Source organism: Aulonocara sp. 'chitande type north' Nkhata Bay, linkage group LG3 (genome assembly GCF_057382095.1).
Source record: "Aulonocara sp. 'chitande type north' Nkhata Bay isolate Kocher_YH1m ecotype deep benthic linkage group LG3, A_spYH_male_GT1.1, whole genome shotgun sequence".
In the NCBI taxonomy this organism is placed as follows: domain Eukaryota; kingdom Metazoa; phylum Chordata; class Actinopteri; order Cichliformes; family Cichlidae; genus Aulonocara; species Aulonocara sp. 'chitande type north' Nkhata Bay.
In genome coordinates this window covers 4,938,447-4,954,205 of record NC_141346.1, presented here as the reverse complement: position 1 = coordinate 4,954,205, position 15,759 = coordinate 4,938,447, and the positions used below count along the sequence as shown (strand labels likewise).

The window sequence follows — 15,759 nt, the reverse complement described above, 5'->3', positions numbered from 1 at the left end:
TCCACTATAATAGTTGCTGAAAAGTGAACGTTCATTTCTGCTTGTGCAGCTTTCCAGTTGCTTCACTCCAGTAGAGCACCTTAATATTTATGATGTAATGTTTTTTCTTACTAAACATCCTCAGAGGCATCTCAAACATATTCTAGTCCACAATATACTGATATATACAGATAAGGGTAGTGTAAAAGGTGGAATAGTTATAAACAGTTTATGTACAGAGAGACCAAATATACAGATGAACTGCAGACAAATGTACAGATGTACTGTGTATACACATGTAGAGATATACAGATAATCTGTATAGCATACAGATGTTCTATACTGCTATACAGATCGGCAGATAAACAGATGTACTATGAACAAATATACAGATTTGCTAAATATATACAGATGTAGAGGTGTGAGGTAAACAGATCTACAGAGTGCTATGAATACATCTAACGCAGTGTAAGCGTAGCTCTCTGAGCAGACTATAATAGATAACAGTGTACGCACTATCACAGAGACCATACTATGTCAGTGTCCTAAACTATAGCAGTAACCAGTGTGTGCACATGGTGAATGTTGAGAATGAATGACAGTCATGATCATTGTCACTGGGAGGGATAGGGGGGTGTGGATGGACAGTGAGTGTGGATGGAAAGGTTCAGCAGGGGACTGAGTTCAGTAGAGTGACAGCTGTGGGGAAGAAGCTGTTCCTAAACCTGCTGGTTTTAGTCTGAAGGCTCCTGTAGCGCCTCCTGGAGGGGAGGAGCTGGAGGGGTTTATTGGCAGAATGAGAGGAGTCCCTGAGAATGATGTGTGCTCGGCATAGACATCTCTTCTTGTGGACATCCTCAATGGCAGAAAGTAGAGTCCCTGTGACGTCTTTTCACCACCCGCTGCAGTGCCTTGTGGTCAGCAACATAGCAATTTCCATACCAAACTGCGGCACAGTTGGTCAGGATGCTCTGTATCTCACAGTGGTAGAAGTTAACCAGTATGTCAGTAGACAGGTGGTTCTTCTTCAGTGTCCTGAAGAAAAAGAAGCGCTGATGGTCAGGCTGGAGGTCTTAGTTGACCAGGTCAGATTCTCAGAGATGTGGGTCCCCAAGACCTTGAAGCTGGAGACCCGTTCAACAGCTGTGCCATTTATGTAGATGGGGACATGGGTGTTTGTTTTCTCCCTCCTGAAGTTCACAATGAGCTCTTTGGTTTGCTGGTACTCAGGAGCAGGTTACTGTCAGCACCACACAGCTAGGTGCTTTACCTCTTCCCTGTAGCAGACTCATCATTGTCCCTGATGAGACAGTCACCGTGGTGTCATCTGCAGACTTGATGATGGAGTTGAATCAATACCTAGGTCTGCATTCATAGAGGAACGAACTCAGCACACAGCCCTGTGGAGCGCCAGTGTGAGTGTGATGGTGGTAGAGCTGTTATGCCCTGACCTAACAAATAGGGGTCTGTTGGTCAGAAAGTCCATGATCCATTTATAGATACAGAATTCTTCCTTTGAGGGACTCAAATCACATTGTCCCTGAAACTATAGACCCCTTCCAGTTTGCATTCAGCCCCAATTGATCAGTGGATGGTGCAACAGCATTAGCCCTGCACCACACTCTGCAACACCTGGAAAGCAGCAGAACATATGTCAGGATGCTCTTCCTGGACTACAGCTCTGCTTTCAACACCATCCGCCCAGGCAAGCTGATATACCTCCCAACACCCACCCATAACTGGATTCCAGACTTTTTGACAGACAGACAACAGGTGGTGAGAATGGGAGGACACGTGTCTGCTGAGCTCACCGTCAGCACTGGATCTCCACAGGGCTGCTGCCTCAGCCCCAAACTCTTCACCCTGTACACCCATGACTGTGTCTCCACCCAGGAAAACTCCAATACACTGAGGACACCACCATCCTGTGGCTCATCAAGGGGGGAGTAGACAATGTTCTTGTCTATGGTGTGAAAAGCGACCTCATCCTCAACATGGCAAGACCAAGGAATTAATACTGGACTCTAGGAGGAACTCCCTCCCCTGCAACCTCTTATCGTGAAAATGACAGAGGTGGAGAAGGCAAACAGCCACAGATTCCTGGGACTGCAGGTTTCATCAGACCTGCGCTGGACTCTCAACACCACAACAACAGTGAAAAAAGGCCAGCAAAGGCTTTATTTCATTCGGCTGCTCAGGAAAGCCAGAAATCAGCGCCCTCTCACCCAGGCATACAGAGGACTGATAGAGAGCATCCTCACCGCAGGTATCACTGTCTGGTATGGAAACACTACACAGACAGAGAGGAAGGCTTTGCAAAGAGTCATAAAGTCTGCAGAGAGGATTATGGGAACAAAACTTGCCCCCATGGCCCTTCTGTGCACACAACACGGCCAAAAAAGAGCAGAGAGAATTATCAGGGACTCACACCATCCAGCTCACTCTCTGCTCAGACACAAAAACTGCACATACAATCTCAGACACAACTGTTTTCAGGTAAAAGTGTTTCAAAGTTCATATATAGGCAATCTGTACATTGTTAAGATATTTAATAGGTAACCCTTCATTGTTTTGTAAGCTTTAGAAGCATTATATCACAGTCATTTTGTGCACAGAGACAAGGTGGTTTTGAGCCTCTGTTTGGTACTGTATAATGTCCATTAAGCTAACGGCAGGAGCTAGAAACGTTTCTATTGTCAACCATTTTGTCAGGAAACATGTTCAGGTATATGTATAGTAAGCACTTTATCATTTTGGTTTATTATTTAGCTTTTCCTTCCACCATGTGACATTAAGCAATACAGAATGTGAAACATTTATGTTCATTTTGATTGCAATAAAGAACTGCATGAGAGACGCAAGTCAAAATCACTCGTGATTCTTTCCCCGTTTTCAGGGGTGTAACATTAGCTGCCATGCGCCCATCTCAGTGTGAAGTGGAGTCTGTCTGTACTGGATCTGGATTCATCATCGTCCCTCCAACAGCGATCCAGCTCACCAATTGGTGATAATGACCAACTGAGCCTGCTAGCAGGTGCAGGAGGGCCAATCTCAGCCACAGCTATGAAGCTGATAACTGCTAATAACACCCATTGATGGGCTGATAACATGAATATTAAATGTCAATTCCTTCCAAGGTAAGAGCTTTTTTAAAAACTCAGACTGAGGTCTTATTTTGAAAGCCAGTGTTTGTTGAAGCTGTTTCCTGGAGCAGGACCCTGAGCAATTAGAAAAAGCAGACTTAAAAACACTTCATCTCATCTGTGCTCATTAAACTGACATCATGCAGTTCATCTTCTCACCAGCAGAGGACCACAAATCACCATCAATGAAGAGTTCAAGGAGAGGTTAGTGACATCAGAGCTGTACGTATTGATCTGATCAATATGGAAGTTCATGTTTCTTTGATTGGATTGGTTTTTAAAGCAGCTGTTTTTATAGAATAACAGAAACATGAGAGATGCTAAATATCTTTAATATTTGATACACTGGCCTCATCAGTGACAACGATGAGGCCGCCTACAGGGAGGAGGTGGATCGTCTGGCTGAGTGGTGCGACAGAAACAACCTGCTGCTTAACACCGAGAAGACCAAGGAGCTCATCGTGGACTACAGGAGGAATGCTGACCCACATCCACCCATCCACATTAAGGGGACGGCTGTGGAGCGTGTGAGCAGCTTCAAGTTCCTGGGAGTTCACATCTCCGAGGATCTCACCTGGACGACCAACTGCTCCAAGCTGGTCAAGAAGGCTCACCAGCGCCTCTTCTTCTTGAGGACTCTGAGGAAGAACCACCTGTCCTCAGACATCCTGGTGAACTTCTATCGCTGCACCATCGAGAGCATCCTGACCAACTGTATAACAGTCTGGTACGGGAACTGCTCTGCCTCGGACCGGAAGGCGTTGCAGAGGGTCGTGAAAACTGCCCAGCGCATCGCCGGAGCACCACTTCCTGCCATAAAAGACATCTACAGGAAGCGGTGTCTGAAAAGGGCTGGGAAAATCATCAAAGACCCCAGTCACCCATCACATGGACTCTTCACCCTCCTGCCCTCTGGGAGGCGCCACAGGAGCCTCCGGACTAAGACCACCAGGTACCGGAACAGCTTCTTCCCCACAGCTGTCAGACTCCTGAACTCTGCCTCCTTACATCTGACCCACGTTAAACTCATGGACTGAACATACACACACCCACAATGGACAACTGTACCCTCAAACACACAATAATAACATGGACTGAACCACCACTCACAACCACTAGCACTTTATATAGCCTCTGTAGAAACTATCTACACCCTCACTTATCTTAACTGCACTACTGTAAACTATCAATATTGAACAAAAAACTATGTATTGTTAGTATATATGGTCCAAATGTTGATGAACCCTCATTCTTCCACGGTTTTTTTAGTGCACTCTCTGAACACCTTGATTGCACACTCATTCTTGGCGGTGACCTCAACCTTGGACTAAATGAAGAAATGGATAGGCTCAACACAACAGGAACTCAGCGTAATTGGCAGTCCACAAATATAATCAAACAGTATATGAACGACTTTGGTCTTTGCGATGCATGGCGCTCTCTTCACCCCACCAGTAAGGAATATACTTTTTTCTCGCATGTTCATCACTCTTACTCTCGTCTGGATTATTTTTTGGTCAGCAGCTCACTGCTGTGTGACATTTCAGACACTGAGATTCATCCTATAGCTGTCAGCGATCATGCTCCTGTATCTTTAACACTAATGCACAAGAATAATACTACGCCAAGTAAAAACTGGAGATTTAATATATCACTACTTAAAGATGAAGACTTTATTAAATACTTTAAAAAGGAATGGACTTCATATTTAGACTTTAATGACACTCCCGGAATATCTGCTTCTGTTCTATGGGAAGCAGGGAAAGCTGTGATGAGAGGTAAAATAATTTCTTTCTCATCACACAAAAAGAAAGAAGAAAACAAAAATATTCTGGAATTAGAAAAAAACATCAAATCACTAGAAGAAGCCTACGCGTCCCACCAAGATCAGGAAACATTGAACAAAATATGCAAAACAAAACTAGAATTAAATGAAACTATTAATAAAAAAACACAATTCCTTATACAAAGACTTCGCTTGCAGAATTTTGAACACAGTAACAAATCAGGTCGATTTCTAGCTAACCAGCTAAAAATAAATAAAGAAAAAACAACTATATGTGCTGCTAAAGATTTATCGGGGAACACAATATATGATCCTGGAAGAATAAACAACATTTTTAGGGATTTCTATGAAACTTTATACTCACCACAAATAAACCCATCTAAAAATGAAATTGATCTGTTTCTTGACAACGTAACTCTTCCAAAATTACTAGACAGTCAAGCAATGGAATTGGATTCGCCACTGACGCCAAGTGAACTCCAGGAAGCCCTGATAAGTATGCCCAATAATAAGGCTCCAGGTCCAGACGGCTTCCCTGCAGAATTCTACAAAGAATTCTGGACAATTTTGGCACCAGTATTCCACAGCATGTTGCAGGAAATCGAGGAAAAGGGCAGACTACCACCAAATATGAATTCTGCCAACATTAGTCTCCTGCTAAAACCAGGCAAAGACCCTTTATTTCCCTCAAGCTATCGTCCAATTTCTCTTTTAAATGTAGACCTTAAAATAATCTGCAAAGCTCTCTCAAAGAGATTAGAGAAAATGACCCCCCTCTTAATTCATCCTGACCAAACTGGTTTCATAAAAGGTCGGCACTCCTCAACAAACACTCGTAGATTACTTAATTTAATAGACTACTCATACGATAAAAACATCGAAGCCATAATATTATCTCTAGATGCAGAAAAAGCATTTGACAGAGTTAATTGGAAATTTTTATTCGCAACTTTACACAAATTTGGTTTTGGAAACTCTTTCATAAACTGGATAAGAATATTATACAATTCCCCAACGGCTCGTATCAGAACAAATGACCAGACATCCTCCAGCTTCTGTCTCCTGAGGGGCACCAGACAGGGATGCCCACTCTCCCCCTCACTTTTTGCAATTTTTATCGAACCTCTAGCAGCAGCATTTAGACAGGCTACAACAATTAAGGGCATAAAATGTAAGAACATAGAACATAAAATCAGTCTCTATGCGGATGATGTGTTGCTTTTTCTGCAAAACACACAAACCAACCTCTCTGAGGTAATTACTTTAATAAACTGGTTTTCAAGAGTTTCAGATTATTCAATTAACTGGCCAAAATCTACAGTTCTCCCCATTAACTGCTCCTTCCATAATTCTTCCTCTGCCCCACTGCAATCCGGAAATATTAAATATTTAGGTATTAATATCTCTCCTAAGCTTTCAGACTTAACTAAACTAAACCACATCCCACTTCTAAAGAAAGTAGAAGGCGATCTGACTAGATGGAAATCTTTACCCATATCACTCATGGGAAGGGTCGCCACTATAAAAATGATGATCTTGCCAAAAATAAATTACTTATTTTTGATGATCCCTAACAAACCATCACAAGATTGGTTCAGATCTCTGGATTCATATATTTCCAAATTCCTTTGGAAAGATAAACCCCCGCGTATTAGCTTAAAAACGCTACAAAGAACCAAGGATAGAGGAGGATTAGATCTGCCTAATTTTCACCAATACTTCTTAGCCAACAGGCTTCAGTTCATCTCAGAATGGTTAAAACATACCTTCTTAGTTGAGCCCTGGCTAGATGTTGAACAGGCACTATGCAAGGATCTAGAGATTTCAGACCTACCATTTATTAGCTCAAACATCAAAAGACATGAATGCTTTAAAAGTATCAACATCAGCTTTTCTCTAACAGCATGGTGGGAGTTTCTAAAAATAACGGAGTCTTCATTAATCCCATGCAAACGTACACCTATCTGGAATAACCCTGACATATTACAAAACAATAATATGATTAATTTCCCAGAATGGAGTCGTAAAGGAATTAAATACTTAGAACATATATTAGAGGGAACAGAATTTATTCCATTTGACAGACTAGTTGAACAATATGGGATCAACAAGACAAGGTTTTTAGAATATCAACAAATTAAATCCATAGTAAAAAAGAAATTTAACCTCAGTCAAGTTGAATTACAAACACCACTAAGTGCGGCACATTTTCTTACTCTTACATCCCCCAAATTATTATCTAAAATATACAGAACACTTTCTAAATTAGATGAATCAATATCCCTTCCTACTGCAAAGTGGGAAGCAGATTTATCAGTCAACCTAGACCAAAACTTCTGGTCTCAGATTTGCTTAAAAACTTTTAAATTAATTAAAAATCCCAGTCTGCAATTAATACAATACAAAATACTTCATAGAGTGCACTATACAGGTCATCGGATGTTCAAGATGGGCTTTACATCTTCCAACAACTGCTCACACTGTCAAGGCAATACACCAGACAATTACATCCACGCTCTTTGGTTCTGTCCACCAGTGCAAAAGTTTTGGCGCGAGATATGTGAAGACTTATCAAAATGTCTGAAATGTAACATTCCAACCTCCCCCTTAGTGTGTTTGTTGGGCAGCTTAGATAATGTCACTTCAGAAAAGAATATAGCCCATATGATCTTCACTGCCCTATGCATAGCCAAGAAAACAGTCCTCATGAACTGGAAAAATAAAAATAATCTTAATTCTAACCAATATAGAAATTATCTATTAGATTACATTAGTCTTGACACAGCCTCTGCCACCACATCAGATCAATTGCTCTGGGCCCCTTTTATCAGCTCCATCACCTAGTGGGGGTGGGGGGTCATAATTTGGTCCCGCCTTCACTGTTGTGATTGGTGAGGGGGTAGGGACAGGCTTAGGGCGTCGGGGGGTTCCCCGGAGGCATCTTCCTTGGGGGGCTCAACCCGGGGTAGCGGTCACGTCCGGTTGAGGGCTCTGTTGGCTCTCAGGTGACTGTTTCCTCGCGGCTGCGTGCAGCGGGGCTAGGGGAGGGTCTGTGCTGACGGACGTGGGTTACTGACCTGGCAACCTGGCTGCCCCTGGGTGGGTCCGGGATGGGCGTGAGGTTCTGGGGGTGCTCCGTCTCTGGGCGGGGGCCCGGGCCGGGCCTCGGGGGCTCGGGTCCTGGTTGGTGTGTTGCCGGGGTTGTGGGCGGGTGGGTGCATGGGGGCCCGGCCCTGGAGCAGGGTGCCGCCGGTGCATCGAGCCGCCTGGGGGGCTCTTCAACTGGTGGGGGGGATGGTCACATCTGGCAGGAGCTTTCTTCTCTCAGGAACTCTCTGCAGGAGGGGGAGATACAGGAGAGGTGGAGGAAGATCTCAGCCTGGGCGTTTACCGTCTTATGTAGTCTGGAAGATGTGTGGTTGGTGGGGTGGGTGCAGTTTTCTCTGTGGTGGGGTTGGGTGGACTGTCCAGGGCTCTGTGGAGCCGGGGGGCGCTACTGCACTGGGCCCCGGTCTGATGGGCCTGGGCCCCCCTTCCCTGGCGGGTCGCGGAGGGTGGGAGTGCCTACTGGGGTCAGCGGGGGAGCTGGCCCCAGGGAGGGGTTACCTGCCCCTCCCTTCCTTCCCTCCCCATCTCCAGCTGCCTCCCTCTTCCCGCTCCTCCACAACCACCCACACATGCAGGGCCTTGGAGTGGGGGTATGTCACCAGGGTGCAGAGGAGGCTACCCCCCCCCCCCCCCCCCCGTCCCCTTCTGGCTGCCTCTGCCTCAATTTTATCCCACAACTTAGACATTCACATTATTCACACTCTCATTACACATACATATAGGATCTTGGGGGTGGGCACAATCACGGAGTCCAAATCACCATCAGGGTGTATACCTCACCCCTGACGTCGTTGCCCACCTCTCAATTTTAAATACACTTAGTCATTGAGGGTTAGCAGGAGGGACCATGCGCTTACCTGCTGCTCCTTGGCAGGTAGCTCCATGCCCTCCTGGGTTTTAATTGCACCTTAGAACACATATGCATCAACACTACAATGAGCGGGTGGAGGGAGGTTTGGAGTCTTCTCCCACCCCCATTCTCTGCGGCCTGCTGGAGCGGGAGGGCTAGTAGGAGGAGTTGGCCGTCCGACTGCGGTCTGGGGTGTGGGGCCTCCCTGCTGCTGCGGAGTCGGGGTGGTCTGCCTCTCCCCACCGCAGGGAAAAGGGTAACACCACCTGGGTCTGGGTGCAATTCCCCCCTCCAGGGGCAAGGGTACCTAGACCCGGTTTGTAGAGTACGCTTGGGGAGTGTGATTGTGTGTACAGCGTCTCTTTATGTCTGTCTCCACGTTGGTTGAGTGTGGAGTGAGTGCATATGAGAGCATGAGGGTGGGAATGGATGTTTGTGTCTGTGTGTGCCTGTATGTCTGTGTCTATATGTCAGGTTGGGTATCAGACGCCACCTCTCTGGGGACACCTCAGGCCCTCCAAGGTTTGAAGGCCTATCTCCACCCACCACCACTTCCCCTGCCGGTGGCGGACTCCCTCAGGTGTCGGTGTGTTGGTGGTTCTTTGTGTCTGGGGGTGGGCGTCCGGGTACACACCGGCTCACTCCTTGGCGGCCGCTTGTCGGGGCCTGGGGCCTGGGGCTCGCTCGGGCCCCTTTGGAGGTGGGGTGCCCCCGGCCTCTCGGCCTAGGGCTCGGTCACTCAGGCGCAGCTGGGGGCCGGCGGAGCTCACGGGCGCGTCACTGCAACCCCCCCTGGCTTCTGCTCCGCGGCTGCTGAGTGAGCCCTCATCTGGGACTCTCCTCAGCTCTTACTGGAACAGTGGCGCGGCTGCCCCTCTGTTGGTCTTCCATGGTCTCTTGTGTTCTGGGGGCCTCTGGATGTCTGGAGTTTTGATCTCCTCCATACCCGCTTCACACCCTGGAGGACGGGGCTGTGGCCCCCCCACACTCCCTAGCAGATCATTACATGGAGAAACCTTTGGAATGCAAGCATGCTGATCCACACAGGTATGCACACAGGTGTACACACGGGTATTCACACATGGGTGTTCACAGACGCGGACTAAAGCTTTCTTGGCTGCTGCCTCAAAGCACACTGTGCGCTGTCTATCTTGCGTGCTGCACAATATCGTTTATTACTTAGTAAATACTGATATCTATGACTAGCTAGTTTATTGTGATGGTGCTTTGTTCTCTCTATTATTATGTTGCTCTTTGTTGTTTGCTGTCTCCTCTGTTTGTTTGTTTGTTTGTTTGTTTGTTTGTTTGTTTGTTTTTTCTCCATACAGGTGACCCAGGAGTTTTTTTTGTTTTTTTTTTTTTGTTTGTTTTTTTTTTTTTTTTTTTTTTTTTTTTTTTTTTTGTCTCTCTTCCCCCCCCTTCTCACCGTCTCTTCTCCCCTTGGGTTTTCTTTCTTTCTCTCCCCCTCTCTCTCTCATTCATTCCCCCTGTCCTATTTATTAAAAAAAAAAAAAAAAATGACAAAGGATGAACTGAAGCTCTGCCATCACGTAATGTCGCATACTGCTGTTTCTGATGTCATTGAAAAAAAAAAAAAAAAAAAAAAAAAAAAAAACTGCACTACTGTATAGCTCTGTGTAAATAATCATTCTGTACATTCGATAATCTTTAATCCTACAACTGTTTACAACTTGCACAGTTCCCATTTCTGTATAGCTGTATATCTCAGATTTCTGTAAAGTTATTTATTTCATATTCTGTATAGTTTTTCATATTTATATCCTGCTCATATCCTGTACATAGCTTGTACTCACTACAGCCTGTACATACTTATAGTTATAGAATATTCACAACATACTTCATACCGTGTACATTATAACATACCATAATAGACCCATTTCTGTAATATACTCACATATCTATATTATTGCTAATATATATTGTAATATATCTATATCACTAAAGCACTTCTGGATGGATGCAAACTGCATTTCGTTGCCCTGTACCTGTGCATGTGCAATGACAATAAAGTTGAATTCTATTCTATTCTATTCTACTATTGGATGTCCACTTATTCAGCCATGATGGAAACAAGTCTGAGCTCATTAAAATGAATCCAAATGTTTGATTTCTCTTTCTTAATGGGATGAAAATGCAGAGGAGCTGGTTGAGAACTGAGCTTCAGAGAAACACAACATACTGGTATTCACTGTGAAGCGCTGAGTGGAAAAAGACAGAAAAACAACATGTGGATCCTGGAATAATGGGAGTTTACATCTTTAAAGGACTGAAGAGGAAGAAGTTTACAAGGAATCATTTAGTAAGTAAGTAAGTAAACTTTATTTATTTAGCACCTTTCACAGACATATGTCACAAAGTGCTTTACAAGGTAAAAACATAATACAGTCATAAAATACACCATGAAAACCCTGGTCTAATTAAAAGCTTTTTGAAATAAAAATGTCTTTAGCTGCTTTTTGAAGGTCTCCACTGAGTCCAAACCCCGTAGAAATAGGGGAAGTGCATTCCACAATCTGGGTGCAACAGCTTGGAAAGATCGGTCCCCTCGGGTTTTAAAACGAGTGTGGGGGACCACGAAAAGGTTTTGGTTTGCTGACCTCGGGTTACGAGTGGAGGTGTGTGTATGAATCAGATCAGCAATGTAGGGGGGTGCCTGTCTCTGTAATGCTCTAAAAGTTAAAAGTAGAATTTTAAAATGGAACCTGAATCTGATTGGTAGCCAGTGCAGCGACTTTAAAACAGGGGTCATATGAGCACCCTTGTTCGAGCGGGTCAGTAGCCTCGCTGCAGAGTTTTGAACAACCTGTAGGCGGGCTAGCCCTTTCATGTTTTTGTTTAATGTTGGTTAAACAGTCAATCAGATTGGAGAGCTTATGAGCTTCAGCAGGCTTAAACGAATAATATAGCTGAATATCGTCAGCAAAAAGATGATGATACTTCAGGAAACTGCTGTATTATCTGACTTAAAGGAAGAATGTATATTAAAAACAGAATAGGTCCCAGCACAGAGCCCTGAGGAACTCCACACAACAACTCTGTAGGTTCCGACATGATCTGGTTTGCAGACACACTAAAACTCCTTTCAGATATATAAGATGAAAACCAGTCTAGAACAGAGCCAGACATCCCAACCAGGTCTCTCAGTCTGTTTATCAGGATGGTTGACTGTATCAAAGGCTGAGGTAAGGTCTAACAAGACTAGGACTGTGTATTCTCCGGAGTCTACTGACATCATAATATCATTTAGAACAGTTTAAAACATCAACTGATTATATCCATGAATCTGAAAATGCGTTTCTGACTGAAAGAGACAGACATGTACAGACTGAACTACCTGTTCAACAGTCAGAGTGTTTCTCTAACAGAACAACACTCTTTACACTCAACTCAGCACAGTGTCACTGAGGAACCAGGATTGAACCTAAATCCAGGATAAAGAGTTTGAGTGAATGTGGTGTTGAAGGTGTGGAGGTGGATCAGAGTGTCAGAGGAGACTCTGTAGAAGGACAGAGTGCCAGCAGGACAGTCCACATACACTGCTACTCTGTTAGAGACAGAGGAGGAGGAGAAGGAGGAGATGGATGTGTATCTTTTATTTTGCCAGACACAACGAGGACCATCACCAGCACAGTGCAAACTCCAGGACTGATCATTGTGTCCAAACAAACAGTCTTCACTGTTTCCTTTTCTTCCGATTTGTCTGTAACTCACTGATATATAAATGTTTCCTCTCCACTCGACTTCCCAGTAACAGCGACCAGTCAGACCATTTCTACACAGAAACTGAGGATAAACATCAAATCTGTCTGGATGATCAGGATATGACTGAATCTCCTCCACACGTGCCACCTTCCTGTTGTTGTCAAACAGTCTGAGCTTTGTGTGAACTGTGTTTGTGTCGATTGTGAGTTGACAGGAATCTGATGGAGAGAACAAACACAATCCAGCTGCAGTTATTGATCCATCATCTGTTTATTGATTGACACTTTGATGATGACTCCTCACATCAGAGATGTGAATGAATCCCAATAAAAACACACTTACACTTCCTCAGACCTGGTCTCAACCATCGGACTCCAGCAGGCTCCACCCTGAAATGAGAAGGGGGGTCAGACCAGCACAGTCTCTTTCAGCATGCACACATGGACATTACATGGCTCTCATACACATACTGTTAGACACTGATAAAGGAACAGTCCAACATTTTCACAAATACACTTCAATCCATATGTGGATCAAACTGCTGATGACTGGACTGATCCTGGATCTGTCAGTACACCCTGTATTAAATGAAATATGACTGATTCACACTGTCACCTTCACTATCTTTATATTCCTCTTCTGTTAAGCTGGAAAGGACACCTCCCTGCCTTTGCTGCCAGCTGTTTTTTTTTCCTTTTGGTGTCATTGTTGTTACTGTGCATCTATACAGTACTGTACACACCGACAACATAAAGCAGAGCTCACGCAACCATGGTAACTGAACAGCTCGTCTGACACAACCAATAACAGTTAAGGAGTTGAGTCATGTGAATATTATCATCTGATTAGCAGGGTTAACAGCTCTGATTAGCGTTGTTAGCTTCTATTGCTAATTTGAGGTGAATTAGCATTAGTAACTAATGACAAGACAGTTTTCCTTGCTTTATATGAATGTGAGTAGCTAACGATAAGTAGTCTGTCATTAGTGGCTAAAGCTAATTTGAGGTGAATAAGCATTAGCAGCTAATGTTTGGTCGTGTCCAAATTCATGGGCTGCATTCTCCTGAGGACCCGGCCTTCGCGGTCTATGTGGGCCGGGTCCTCAGAAGATCGGGTAGGCCGGAAGTAAACGGCCGTGAAATTGGACGGTCTAGCCTTCTGATTAGCGTCACCGCTGTCTCGGTGGAGTTTAATAAACTCAGCCGTCTAATCCTTGCTATCTAAAGTATAACAGGACACTGGCGTAAATTCTCAACTGTCTCATACTTCTGTTTAATCAGTTTTCTGTTTCACGTTTAGTCAGCTGTGTAAAAACCAAGGAGGAACCCACCCGGGGGATTAATAAAGTTTTATTTTATCTAATCTAATAACTTTAATCTCAGCCAAACCGATTTACTCACGAACAAACAAAACACTGAAAAAAGCCCAACAATAACATTTTTAGGTTGTCTAAGTGACTTATATATTACGTTTAACCCGAGCAGCGAAAGTCCGCGGTGATCTGAAAATGATGTGCCGGGAGTTGTGCCGTTCTCGGCCGCATCAGTAACCCTCGAGCTCCCGGCTAGCTATCGAGCTGGTGGGTAGACGTCTCCGAAAACGTCGAAGCACTTTTGCAAATATGCGATATCTTGATAAAACGAGCAGATATTTGATGTTTACATAGCTACTTTCTTGCCTGAAAATATGTTAAAAGTTTATGTTGTGACCCAGAAAGATTAGTATGAGTAATTTTAAAACTTAGTAGCGGCCGCCATTGTTGGAAACTGGAGTTTGGCTGGGCCGCGCTATGAATTCTGGGATATGGTAGGCCATGAAGGATACACCCGACCCATCCTTCAAATTCGGGGAAAAGGAGGACGCATTTGTCGACTGCATTCGGAGGAGTCTACGAATTTGGACAGCCTTCGGCGCGTCACTGTGACGTAATCGGTCTACAAATGCGGCCTCAGGAGGATGCAGCCCATGAATTTGGACACGACCTTTATACCCCCTTTTTTCCTCTCTTTATAACAATGTGAGCAGCTAATGCTAAGTAGGCTGCCATTAGCAGCTAATGCTAATTTAAGGTGAAAAAACAGCTAATGATAATACCTTCCCTTTCAAGCAACCTAAAGAAGTCCAGACGCTTTTCTTTCCAAACTCCTTAGACTACGATGACCTGGATGACTGAGAACCTTCAGACACCTTTTCCCCTTGCTTTCTAACAATCTTAGCAGCTAATGCTAAGTAGGCTGCTGTTAGCGGCTAATGTCAATTTGAGGTGAATTAGTATTAGTCGTCTAATACCGTTTTCCCTTGCTTATTAACAATGTCAGCAGCTAATGCTAAGTAGGCCGCCGTTAGCAGCTAATGCAAATTTGAAATGAATTAACACTATCCACTGATGCTAATATTGTTTTTCCTTCCTTTTTAACAATGTGAATAGCTAACACTAATACCCTTTTCCCTTGTGTTAGAAAAGTGTAACTAGCTAATGCTAAGTAAGCTGCCATTAGCAGCTAATGGTACTTTGATGTGAATTAGCATTAACCGCTAATGCTAATACTGTTGTCCCTTCAAGTTCCAGTGCCAGACAGGACAGGTAAAAACAAAAACAAAACAACCATCTCCACTGTGGAGTTTAGTTGTCTGCAACAAAAAGAAATGATAAAGGACCAAACTCATTTTATTTCTACTTTTTACTCATTACTGTATGCTCATAGTAGCTGTACAGTCGTGTTATTCAAAAATGGGAAGATCTTAATAATCAATACACAGAGGAGGATTGGAAAGCAGCCATTAATATACTTAGGTCTACTTTCACTTGCAACCCCCTGCTAGAAACCCAGAACAAAATTTTGCACCGCCTATATATAGCTCCTAATGTTTTACATAAGATTATTCAATTCAATTCAATTCAATTTTTCTTTATTGTCCCACAAGGGGAAATTAGTTTAGCAGCAGGAGGATAAGAACAACAGAACAATACTATAAAACAATAATAACAATAATAATGATAGAAAATTCAAGGATAATTATTTGCCATTAAGGAGACAAGACGCAGTAGGGATAAAAGAGACCTGGAGTCTTTTAGTCCTCCTCGGAGGTACTCTAAAACGGCGGCCGGAAGGCAACAACTCAAACTCACTGTGAAGTGGATGGTTCACACAATTAATAATAGAATGAGC

General features: G+C 43.9%; 1 protein-coding gene across 1 annotated transcript in view; it reads right to left on the bottom strand.

Moving 5' to 3' along the window:
• Nucleotides 1–11,175: 11,175 nt before the first annotated feature.
• LOC147333617 (NACHT, LRR and PYD domains-containing protein 3-like) overlaps nt 11,176–15,759 on the bottom strand; it is a 28,249-nt gene continuing 23,665 nt past the window's right edge. The window contains exons 11-12 of the mRNA XM_086286325.1: nt 12,932–12,978; nt 11,176–12,807 (exon numbers count right to left, since the gene is read on the bottom strand). Coding sequence (XP_086142451.1) covers nt 12,275–12,807; nt 12,932–12,978 — 580 coding nt within the window. The 3' untranslated portion in view covers nt 11,176–12,274. The remainder of the gene's footprint in view (nt 12,808–12,931; nt 12,979–15,759) is intronic.